The sequence below is a fragment of the Cavia porcellus genome, unplaced genomic scaffold (assembly GCF_034190915.1).
Source record: "Cavia porcellus strain 051 isolate PalLab524CR breed Dunkin Hartley unplaced genomic scaffold, mCavPor4.1 scaffold_16, whole genome shotgun sequence".
Lineage (NCBI taxonomy): Eukaryota > Metazoa > Chordata > Mammalia > Rodentia > Caviidae > Cavia > Cavia porcellus.
Genome location: NW_026947499.1, coordinates 51193975 through 51206393, shown reverse-complemented (window position 1 = coordinate 51206393; position 12419 = coordinate 51193975). Strand labels below are relative to the sequence as shown.

At 41.2% G+C, this 12419-nt stretch overlaps 1 protein-coding gene across 2 annotated transcripts in view; it reads left to right on the top strand.

Annotated features, from left to right (window-relative positions):
* Gga2 (golgi associated, gamma adaptin ear containing, ARF binding protein 2) overlaps positions 1-12419 on the top strand; it is a 46406-nt gene that overhangs the window by 13962 nt on the left and 20025 nt on the right. For both annotated transcript variants that reach the window (XM_003477814.5, XM_063226663.1), the window contains exons 6-10: positions 1041-1144; positions 2196-2276; positions 3124-3261; positions 9899-9980; positions 11698-11823. In XM_003477814.5, the coding sequence (XP_003477862.1) occupies positions 1041-1144; positions 2196-2276; positions 3124-3261; positions 9899-9980; positions 11698-11823 (531 nt within the window). The remainder of the gene's footprint in view (positions 1-1040; positions 1145-2195; positions 2277-3123; positions 3262-9898; positions 9981-11697; positions 11824-12419) is intronic.

The following is a 12419-nucleotide window of genomic DNA, read 5'->3' as shown; positions in this document are numbered from 1 at the left end:
AGACTTGAAGGAGAGCTCATTTTCCATGTTTTGTGTCCCTAAAAGTTCTGTTATTTTCTTTCTTGGTAACTCACACTGGACTATGAGCAGTATTAAACAATTTTAGCTGATTTTTTTTTTGTTTTGTTTTGTTTTGTTTTTTGAGATAGGGTATTATTTGCTAATATAGACTGGCCTTGAACTTAACTATGTAGCCCAGGGTGGCCTCAAACTTGGCAATCCTCCTGCTTCAGCTTCCTGAATGCTGGGATTACAGGCATGCATAATACCCAGCCTGCATTATTCTTACTGGTGTTACTTCCCACTATTCATTGGAGACACTGCTTTTTTCTCAGATTTCAGATTAATTGATAATTGCCCTGTGGTTTTAACTCTCTCCTGGATTCAGAAAAAAATTGTTAAATTGCAGGTGGTCTAGTTTTTTTTTTTTTCCGCTGTTTGTTTTTTTTATTGTTGTCTGGGTAATCTTTCATCTTTGCGTCTCCTGACTAGAAAGCCGAAAATTTCTTTTAGGCTGGGCTGTTTGAAAAGGAACTGCTTTTAAGATAGATTGTTTTGCAACCAGGCATGGTGGTACCTGTAATCGCAGCACTCGGAAGGCTGAGGCAGAAGGATCACTGCAAGCTTGAAGGCAGCATGAACTGCATAGTGAAACCCTGTCTTAAAAAAAAAACACAAACAAAAAACCTAAAAGGTTTTCCTTATTACATATATTCTGTTAGTGCTTTTAGGAGCTTCCCTGGGCCCTGGGAGATTATTTATGGGGCTACATAGAATGACCATCATTTTTATAGTAGAAGGCCCACAGAGTACAGGCCTTAGGACTAGTTGTACTCTGCCCCTGACATTGTGGTATTTTTTTTATTCTCCTAAGAGGTAATACAGAGCTTCTATCACACCCTGGATATATCTTTTGGAGGCTGTTGATGTATTTTTTTGTGGGGTATCAGGAACCAAAGATTTCTGGACTTCATACTGGATCTTACTAAAATACCAGGTACTCATACCTGTATCTTAACTCTGTGAATTATGTATTTTAGGAATCATTAAACAAGATCCTAAACTACCAATGGATAAAATCTTACCCCCACCTTCTCCCTGGCCCAAGAGCTCCATCTTTGATGCTGATGAAGAAAAGTCAAAGGTAAGAAACTCCTCCCAGACCCAGTAGCTGATGTGGATCTGATCAGACCCCTGTTCTAGGGACTGCCCTGAAAATGTCCTCTGATCCCTAAATTGGGGAAGATAGGGAATTGGGGGAGATAGGGAAGTCTGGAAATGGTCTTATTTAGCAGAGCATGGATGTGTTCATGGATGGGCCAGGTGGTAAATGTTATGCTTTGAACCATCCCAGTATCTGTACATGTGCTTTTGGGTGAAGGAAGGTCCTGAAAGATAACCCAAGGGGAATGTGGGGTTGTGTGGCTCATCAGTCTGTTTCAGTGTGAGTGTGATCCTGGAGTGGAAGTGGTAAAGAGGAAAGAGTTGAAAGTTGGTGAAGATTATTTTTAGTACCACTAATCTTGGTGCCACCATTGTCCTCTCAGAAATCAATAAGAAAAAGGAGCGGGAAGAGGAGAGTTGTTAAATCCTAGCCCAAGTGTGGGGGATAACTCTGTAGTGCAGATGAATGGCGGGGGATCGTGGAGCTAGGGGAGAGTGTGACATAAAGGTAGTGGCTGCAATTCAGGTTTCCTACCCTTCCTGCCATCTACCCAGCTAAGATCAAGGAGACAGGAGTGTGCCAGGCATCCTACCAGGCTTGGAGTAAAGTGATAAACAGGACGACCAAGGTCAGTTCCATTGTAGAGAATGTGGCCTACGGCATCCTCAGCAGTCTGGACCTTTTGTGACTGATATTTCTGTCTTGGAGTGGGTGGAGGCTGGGCCGAAGGATTTTACGTCTCCTTGGCCTCTACTCTTTAGATGGCAGTAGAACCCCTTATAAGTTAGGACAGCCAGAAATGTCCCCAGACATATGTACCCTAAGGGAATATAATTCCCTCATTGCTTACTCCATGAAAACTAGGCCATTTTCTGGGATGGTTGTAGTACCCATGTCACAGATAACATCACTGTGATGACACAGTAAGATAATACATGTAACATGGCTGTTATTAGTGTTGGTGCTTCCGTTACTGCTGCTGCTTCTCTGAGCAAGGGGAGTTACAACCTCACCCACTTTTCTTTTTCAGCTTCTGACACGGCTTCTGAAGAGCAGCCACCCGGAGGATCTTCAGGCTGCAAATCGGCTGATCAAGAGCTTGGTCAAAGAGGTGGGCCTTTTTCCAGTTGGGTTTGTAGAACTAAACTTTGGCACGGTTGCCAGACAGTATATGTGTGTATGCGTGTGCTTGGCGGTGCAGGGGCGTGGTTGGCTAATGGCCTAGCCCTGGGTTGGGGAGGAGCCATAAGGCCTGAGAGCTCTTAAAGGGCTGCAGGGTGGTAGTTAGAAGCAGCAGTTTTGTTCTTGTGTTCTTACTCCCTTTTTTGTTTGTTTGTTTAAAGATACGATCTTACTGTGTAGTCCGGACTGGCCTTGATTCTCTTGCTTCAGCCTTTCCAGGGTTGGGATTACAGTGTGTGCCACCACACCCAGCTCTCAGCTCCAGTTTTTTTTTTTTTCCTGGTACTAGGGATTGAACCTAGGGCCTTTGTACTAAGCTACATGCCCAGCCTTTTTAATTTTGAGATGGTTAGGCTTGAGCTTGCAGTCCTCCTGCCTCAGGTTCTCAGAGTGCTAGGGTTACAGATGTGTGGCACTGTGCTTGGTTTCTCAGCTCCTTTTGACAGTGGCACGCCAAGCATTTTGTGACACCAGCTTCTGTCTCTGTGAGAGATGTTGGTATGGACACAGACCACATTTGGGAGTTTGTTGTTCCTGAGGGGTGGAGGGTTGGTCTGGTATAAGGCAGTACGTCACCAGACCCCTATGTCACATTGTCCCCCCCAGGAATTCTGGACTTTGAGGTTTTTCTTTACCATCAAGTAAGTACCCCCATTTCTTTTAATTATTCTTGTGACTTCCTTGGGCTTCCTTCAGTGCACTGTCCTTTTTCTAGCCCCCACTTCAGGCTTCATCTAAAGCTATTGCTCTCATTTCTGTCCTTTTTCTCCCAAAAGGAACAGGAGAAATCAGAGAAGGTGTCCAGGAGAGTCAGCGCGGTGGAGGAGGTGCGAAGCCATGTGAAGGTGCTGCAGGAGATGTTGAGCATGTACCGCCGGCCAGGGCAGGCCCCGCCAGACCAGGCAGCCTTGCAGGTAACCTTCTAGCTATGACTGTGTGCTGCCCTGTGTGTTACAGCGTATTGATACATTTTGGCCTGTATAGATCCATGAAGCCATCATCACAGACAAGATAGTAAACGTGGCTATCACCCTTCTCCCCCTTAACTCCTGTCCTCCTTTGCTTTTGTCTTTATAACCTCCCTGTTCCCAAGCAGCCACTGATTGATTTACTTTCTATTCTTTTAAACTACTGCATAGGTGAAATGCTGGAGTGTCTGCATCTTAATTATTGTCTCCCTTTGCATGGTTGGTGGATCTCCTCATGTTATTATCATGTTTACCAAGGTGTTTTTATTGGTGAGGAGCAATGTATTGCATGGGTTTATCACAATACTCACATCCAGTCATCTGTTAATATTTGGGATGTTTCTAGCTTTGCGTGATTATAAATTAAGTTCTTATAAACAGTTGTGTATAGGATTTTGTATGAAAATATATTTTTATTTCTCTTGAGTAAGTGCCTAAGTATGAGGTTGCTAGATCACTTGCTGAATATATAGTTAGCTTCTGAAACTTTCCAAGTCTGCCATTTTACACTCCTAACAGCAGTGTGTAACCGTTACAGTTGCTTCATATCTTGTGTACTCCAGAGATCAGTCTTTTTCCTATTAATGCCCTATTGAAGTAATAGCACAGTGGGGGCAAACTTTTTAAACCTTTCAGTGATACAAATAGCCTGTGGCACGCATGTTATACTTACTGCCACCACTATATTAGCACAACATAGGATAAAAGCAAATATCTCCCCTGGCTAATTTTATTTTTATTTATTTATTTAAGTTGGTTTTTGGTGGTGCAGAGATTGAACCTAGGTCCTTGCTAGGCAAGTGCTCTACCACTAAGCTACATGCCCAGCTCTTCCTGGCTAATTTTAGGACATTTTAGTCACTGTAAAAGAAGTCTCATGCCCTGTATTTGTGTGCAAGCTTTTGTGTGAGCATAAGTTTTAGTTCTGTACAGTAGACATGCGGGAGCGAAATGACTGGCTCCATTAGTAAGTCTAGTTTCTAACATTGGGGGGCGGGGGGAGTCTGCCAAACATTTTGTGAAGTAGCTGCATCATTTTACCTCCTGCCAGCTGCCCATGAGGGTTGTAGTTCTCCCAATCCCGCCAACATTCAGTCTTTTTTTTTTAAATGGTCCTCCTAAATGTGAAGTTGTATCTAACTGTGGTTTTGTATTTCTTCAAATACAAAGAATGCTTATGTTGAACATTCTCTTATGTGCTTATTGGCCACTTGTTTTTTGTGTGGTTTTGTTTCATCAGTATTTTTTTCTTTTTCTTTGTTTTGTTTTTTTGTTTTTTTGAGACAGGGTCTCGCTATGCAGTTCCAGCTGGCCTTGGGCTCACTTTATAGCACAGGCTGGTCTCGAACTTGCAATGATCCGCCTACCTCAGCCTCCCCAGTGCTGGGATTACAGGAGTGCGCCACCACACCCCGCTTCTGTTATTTATTTATTTATTTTTTTTGAGACAGCGTCTCATTGTGTAGTTCAGTCTGGCCTTGAATTCACCATGCAGCCCAGGATGGGCCTTAGACTGGTAGTGATCCTTTTGCCTCTGTCTCCCTAGTACTGGCATTACAGGTGTGTACCACCATTCCCCCCTTGATAGCGTCTTTTGAAGTAAAATTCAAAAATTTTGAATTCTTATGAAGTTCTTTGTTTGTATGTATGTATGTATGTATTTTTACTGTCATGCTTTTGTTGTCCTATGGGAGAAGCCACCACCTGCACAACCCCGTTGTGGCAGTGCAGCACTGAAGTGCTGAGGCCATCCTTCTTGTAGCTGAACCTTATAGAGACGATTGTCCAAACTATACCCAAACCTACTAACTTATTACAAAGTGTCAGCTCTGCAATAAAACCTGAATGCTGAGATTTTAGTTTAGAAAAAACAACATACGTTAACATCTTTACATCTTTCAGTGATACAGCTTTTTATCAAAAGGTAAAGGTTTGCATTTGGCACTCTTTTTTACACAATTAGTATGTTCTCTGCTGTTGTATACATGCTGATAATTTGTCAAACCTTGGCTCAAACTTCATTGGATTTGAGACAAACACATGCAGTGTTCAGGTCATCTTTATCTTTTCTTGTATCTGTTTTGATGTAATTAAAATTGAAAACAACTGCTTACGAGCAGAAGCTGATCCAAAGAAAGAAAAGCAATCCCAGTGCTTTGACTTAGATTCGGCAAAGAACGCCACACTTTAAAGATTTTGTCTTTAGAACTACCAACTGTGCTGTCCTTTGTCATGCCTTCATACTCTGTCTTCTCAAGTGTTGCATGCAGGTTATAGTATTTTTTCCAGATAGAACTTTCCCAAAATTCCAATAACTCCATTCCCAGATTTTCAGTGTAAGCAGGAAGACGAAGTTCTTCAAATTTGGCTTTATCAGGAGAAAAAAAAAAAAAAAAAGAGTTCTTTCTATCTTACAGAATTGTAAAAATTTTACTAAAATTCTTCTTTGCCGCTGGTTCAATACTAGAAAAATTCTTTGTAGATTTTTCTAGTGACTTGTAGGTTTATCTGAAAATATAGAAATTTCTTTCTTTTTCTTTTTTTTTTTTTTTTAACCTGGAAATTTAACTCAGAGCCTCACGCTTGCTGGGCAGGTGCTGTGCCTCTAAGCTATATCTCTGGCCCAAATGTAGAAATTTTTAAATGCATTTTTAGATTTGGAAAATATTTGAGCTGCTCACTTTTAAGATCTATTTGAAAAATCTGCAATTTTGATGTCACAAGACATCCTCTCTGCTGTTTTCCCTATATCTTACAGATTTTGGTCAGTACATGGAAGTATACTGTAAAATTTGTAAAAAATCATGTGGTTGTTAAAAACAAAACAAAACAAAAATGTGGTTGTTAAGCCAGGCTATATCAGTGAGCCATGGATATTTCTGCCCATTTTCATTCATAAAACAGCCAAATTTCAATCAACAGGCTACACATCTCTCCAGAATGCAACTGCTCAGCCACCAGACATTATTGTACATAAGTAAAGCAGTGTACTATGTTCATCAAGAATTGCTTGAAATTTAAAAATTGAAAGCATCAGCCATGAGGTAATTCACCATTTTTGTGACATCTCACAATATCATCTATTTTTTGCTGCTTTCTATGGCAGGTTCTTAATGAATATAATGAAACTGAATAACTACATCTTTTGCTTCTTTAATAAAGAACTTTATGAAACCAGCTGTTACCTCCATTATACAAGGTGCTCCATCACTATTAATTAAAACCACTTTTTCTGGTCCTATTTTTTTGTGACAAAAGCTTTTGTTATAGCATCGTCCATACCTATCCCTTGTGTTCTTCCAGGGAAAGACATCAGTTTCATTACCTCTTTTGGGATGTCACCAACAGCATAAGGCAGAATTACTGTTGCCTTGCAAGATTATATCTGTGCTTTCCTGCAAGCACATGGAATAACAGGCTGCCTTTTGTAAGTCACTAATGAGTTTCTGACTAACATTACTTGCCATGTACAGGACTCTAACAGTATTTCTCTTAAGCGGCATCTCAGAATACATTGCATGATTTTCCTTCTTTTGGGAAATCATGAGAAAGGGAATTGCTTATAAACAACATGGCCATTTTGATAAAATCCGTACCAGAGAGGAACTTACTGTGTTTTGCTATGCACAGTGAAATTCGAAAGATGGCATCTGTCAGATGATTTGTTTTAGAAAGATAGTTGCAAAAACTAAGGGACTGGGAATGATATTTCCTCAGTTGCCCTTCAAGAAACTTTTTTTTCCTTTTTTCTTTTTTGGTATCAGAAATTGAACTCCAACTGCAAGTGTGTTTAGGGGTGTTAAATAGATGACATATAAATGTTTTTGGTTGGATCATTGAACACAACTGTTTGCAGTCTCACTGTCTGAGTGTCCACTTTGTATGCTTTGATACTGTGTCTTGAGCAACTATCTCTAAGATGATAATGTGTAATCTATTAACTGGTGATTTCTTACTGTTTTTTTTTTTTTTTTTTTTTTTTTTGTAGTTCTGTATTACTTGTACCCTTACACTGCTTTGTTTTGTTTTGTTTTTTCTCTTTTTCCTTTTAAATAAAATTAAGAAAAAAAAAAAAAAAAGAAATTGAACTCAAGACCTTATGCTTGCCAGGCTGGCCCTGTGCCACTGAGCTATATCCCTGGCCCAAGAAACTCTTTCCTTTCAGTTTCATCAAGTTTGGTAACAGTTTCAAGAAGTGGAATTAGTGTCAAAGTGCTAACAGTTGATGTGCAGCACACAACATTTCCACTCCCCAGGCTACAGAACACTTTCCCATTGTGTTCAGTCACTCCAAATGACTCTGGTTAAGCCTCTTAGAATGATCTTCCACTATCTGTTTCACTTTTTTTTTTGTCTTTTTTGAGACAGGGTCTCGCTGTGCAGTTCAGGCTGGACTTGAGCTCACTTTGTAGCCTAGGCTGGTCTCAAACTCTCAAGGATCCTCCTGCTTCAGCCTCCTGAGTGCTGGGATTACAGGCGTGAGCTACCACGCCCGGCGTGTTGTTTTTGCTGTAGCCATTGTTTGGTGTTCAAGGTTTGGAGTTTACCAAAACACAAAATTCGGGAAAAAAAAAAAAAAGAAACATTCAACACAAATCTATCCCTGTACCAACAATAGGTAACACTATGTTTCACTTGCTTTCATAATGAAAAACTGAAATTATAAGATTTTACATAAGAAAATGCAAAGCTAAAATCTTGTGTTAATAAAATCAAATGTGTTAAAACTCATACCCAGTCTAAGCATGCACATACACACACACATGCATGTGTATGTATTCATATCTTTGATAGCACACTGACTGGCCATTCAAAGAGTCTCAGCTAAGCAGGCCTCTGTGGAGTGTGCACAGCCACTGCTGCACGTGTGCTATACGTTCACCACCATGGAAGTTCATTTTGAGCGCAACTCTGCCTTCCCCTCCAGGTCACTCTCTCTTTTTTTTTTTTTTTTTTTAAATTTTATTTAAAGAAAGACTAAAAACAGAAAATAGGTAGAAATAATATATATGTTCAGAGAGAAAAATAAACAGTAAGAAATCACTAGTTGATGTTTACATATTGTTGTTTTACAAATAGTTGTTTAAGATACCAGGTCACTCTCTTTCTCATTCTAGCTTTTTCTTCTCTTCATAGGGAAGGTGGCCTTCACATAACTAACTCCTTTGTTTACCTTTCCTACCAGTTTAAGTAACCAGCAAAAACAGATTAGTGTCTTTTCCAATTCCACATTCCTGAGGAAATGTTTAGCCAGCTAAGGTCATGTATCTGCCATGCCTGGGATTGGACCATATTAGGTATTGGTCCAAATTATGTTTGAGAGAAATTATAATGACCTTCCTCTGGGGGAAGGGCACAACTCAGAAGGAGTGTTGTTTGGATTCAAGCTGACAGACTCCTCAGAGTCCATTTCCTCTCTTGGTAAGGTTTTGCCATGGTCTCTTGGGGAGGTCAGTGTGTTGTATTTTGCAACATCATATCTGTTCCCAACCCAGCAAAGAAGCAGGAGAGAGGTGGCATTTAGGGAGTCTGGTGTGTAAAACTGAAACTTCTTTCAAAAAAGGAAAGTTTTGCTGGGTATAGTGGTGCACACTTATAATCTCAGCACTTGGGAGGCTGAGGCAGGAAGATCATTGTGAGTTTGAGACCAGCCTGGACTATAAAGTGAGCTCAAGGCCAGCCTAAACTGCTTAGTGAGTCCTTGTCTCAAAAAGACTCTCTCTCTCTCTCTCTCTCTCTCTCTCTCTCTCTCTCTCTCTCACACACACACACACACACACACACACACACACACACACACACAACCAGCCTGAACTGCATATAGAGACCCTGTCTCAAAAGACCAAAACACAGAAGAAACTTAGCGGTGCAGAGCTCTGTCTCCTCAGCAGCATTGAGAGGGTGAGGCTGTCTAGTGCTGTTTTCCAAGAATGAAGAAAATGGGACTTTCAAGATGGGGTTGGGAGATCAGGGTTAGCTCCAGAGGAGCGCTGTGATTAGGTGTCATGGGAGGGTTGTTCTAGGGGACTTAAGCATTAGACTGCAATTGGGATGGGAAGGTCAAATGATAATAGTAAAAAAAAAAAAAAAGAATTGTTCGTGCCCAGAGCTGGGACAGGGGCCTAAGGAAGATGCTATGTACACAGAGATAGTGGATTTTTGTCTGAGCTTAGGTCTTTTGCTGCTTTTTTTGATGTGGGTGTGTAGTGGTTACACTCCTTGTAATCCCCTTTACTCAGGAGGGTGAGTTGGGAGAATGACAAGTTCAAGGCCAACCTGGCCAGTTTTAGGAGATTCTTTCTCACAAAGGCCTAGAAATGTGACTCAGTGCAGAGTGCTTGCCTATCATATGCAAGGCCCTGAGTCTGATCCTCAGTACTGAAAAAAGAATTACATACTTGCAGCCCAAACTTTTTCTGAAACTAAGTGTGTTACTTCAAGCCTGAGGTATAAATCTGGGAGCCTGAGGGGGCTGCAGTCAGCTCCTCAGAGGCCTCTATTTCCTGCTCAAATGGAGGCATCTTGGGACTGTGGCAGGGTTGGGGGCACAGGTGCATGTGTAAACCAGGCTCTGTTTTCCCAGGTTGTGTATGAAAGGTGTGAGAAGCTGCGGCCCACACTGTTCCGGCTGGCGAGTGACACCACTGATGACGACGATGCACTTGGTAACACAGTTCTGTGTCCCTGGGCCTAGCAAGTACTCTCAGAGCAAAACAGACGTGGTCCTACCTGCTGTGCTGCAGTAGCGCTGGGAACAAATGAGCTTTAGGTTCTGTGGTGGCTAGGCTAGAAACGGGATGGTTTCAGTTTACTTAGAGCTGACTTTTAGGAGAACCTAAGCCTGAGCAAGAAATCAGATCTAGATTTCTGAAGATGAGATAGGAATAAGATGAGATCCAGGACCAGTGCCTGCCTCTGTGGTTTTTTGTTGATTATTCTTCTGTGGAACATGGATCCTTCACTTGTAAAGCTCTCTGAAGTTGCTGAGTGCACCCCCTTTGATGCTTAATTTTTTTTTGTTTGTTTCTGATAGTTCTGATAATAACCAGTTAAATCAGGGGCTAGATCAGGTTAGGTTTAACAAGAATTTTGACCAGGCATTATGGTTTATTCTTACAATCTCAGCACCGTGGGAAGCTGAGACAGGAGGATTGAAAATTTGAGCCCAGAAGGGGCAACTTAGTGATTCAGTGACCCTGACTCAAAATTTAAAAAGTAAAAGGGTTAGGGATGAAAGCTTGGTGCAAAGGTGCTGGGTTCACTTCCCAGCATTCAGTGTTTTAGGGGTGTTGTTATAGGGCTCTGTGATATGGGAGTATCTGTCTTCTATTTAACATCTAACCCACTATTTTCTCAGTGATTGCAGTGAGGTCAGCATAGTCAAATTTAAGTTTATAAAGAACTGATTGGAAGATGCCAGGTAAAAAAATACTTCTTCCAGAATTCAGCCCCATGTTGGCAGTTTACAGTCTCCATTCATAGCCAGAAAATTTGAGGGCAGTAAGCAGTTTTTCCCTTCTCAGAGATAATCTCCCAGCACTTTGGCCTGGAATGTTATATATCTTCCCAGCCTTGCTGCTCTTCTTTCTCCTAGAAGGGAGTCATTTATATTTAAACGTGATTATGGAGTTCTTGTGCAGTTTTGGGATCCTGTGTGTATTTTTTATACTTACATTGTGTTTTAATTTGAATGTCAAAGTTTCATGGGAAATACTGGATCCACATTTAAAATTTTATAAAATTTCTAGGTTAAAAAACTGACTCATATACTGATTTGTTCTATAAGTACTTAAAAACTTTTCAGTAACTGAATCAAATACCTTTAATTAAAAGTGTCAGCTCCAGGGCCGGGGATTTAGCTCAGCGGCATAAGCGCCTGCCTTGCAAGCAGGCAGTCATGAGTTCGATCCCTGGTACTGATAAAAAGCAAAAAGACAAAAAAAAAAAAAGTGTCAGCTCCTCATTGAAAGAGTCCCTTTTTTTTTTTTTTTTTGAGGAAGTTTTGTTTTTGTGACAATCTTGCTATGTAGTTCAAGGTGGCCTTAAACTCACTGTATAGCACAGGCTGAACTCAAACTCACAGTGATCTTGTCTCAGTCTCCTGAGTACCGAGATTACAGGTGTGCACCACCATGCCCAGCTCAAAAGATCCACATTTTGAGCATTTACTATTGGCTATTATGGCAGACATGGTAAAAAAAAAAAATTGTTTTTTTCCAAATTGGGACCTAAGAGTTTTAGGGTTCAAGGTTGAGTGACACCGGGGGGTAGGAGGCATGGATATGCTGAGCCTATGTGTAAAGGCTAGTTTTAGAATGATTAGGAAGGACTGAAGTTGTGGTAACTAAACTCGGGATTCTGATTTTTTCTCACATTTTTCAGCCGAGATTCTCCAGGCAAATGACCTCCTTACTCAGGGAGTTCTGCTGTACAAACAGGTCATGGAGGGTCGTGTCACCTTTGGGAGCACAGTGACCAGCTCAGTGAAAGACACACCTGTCTCCAGAGGTATGTGCAAAGAACTATTCCTTGCCTTCTACCTCAAGGCAGCCTGGCAAATCCCAGAAAAGGAATGGACCTGCAGAATATTTGGGGCTGTGTTGTATAAATGAGGGAACTTGTCCCTGATCCCACTGCCCCAGAACCCATCATGCAGTCAGATTGGATCTCACCTTTGGTGCACCAGAAGCAAATGGCTGTTTCATGCCTGGGTTTAAGTCCTTTTCATGCAAGCTCACATACAGGGTCTAGACACCAAAGAAAGGGTCTTTCTAGATCATTGGTTAATAGATTTTTTTGGTCTCAGCATTGATCTTCTGAATCCAGGCTGCTTAGAGTTTAGTCCAGTTTGTCTGTGTTATGTTTTGGTTACTTTTCTCTCATTGCTAGAACAAAATATCCGACACTCAAATGAAGGAAGGAAAGGTTTATTGATAAGCTCACTGTTTGTGGAGGTTTCAGTCCATAATCAGTCGGCTCCAAGGCAGGGTGGCATAGCAGTGGGGCAACATTAAAAGGCAGCAGCCAGCAAAAACAGCCAGAACAAAACGGAAGGGGTAGAGGACAAAACAGAAGGGGTAGAGGATGCCTCTTTCCCTTGTTTA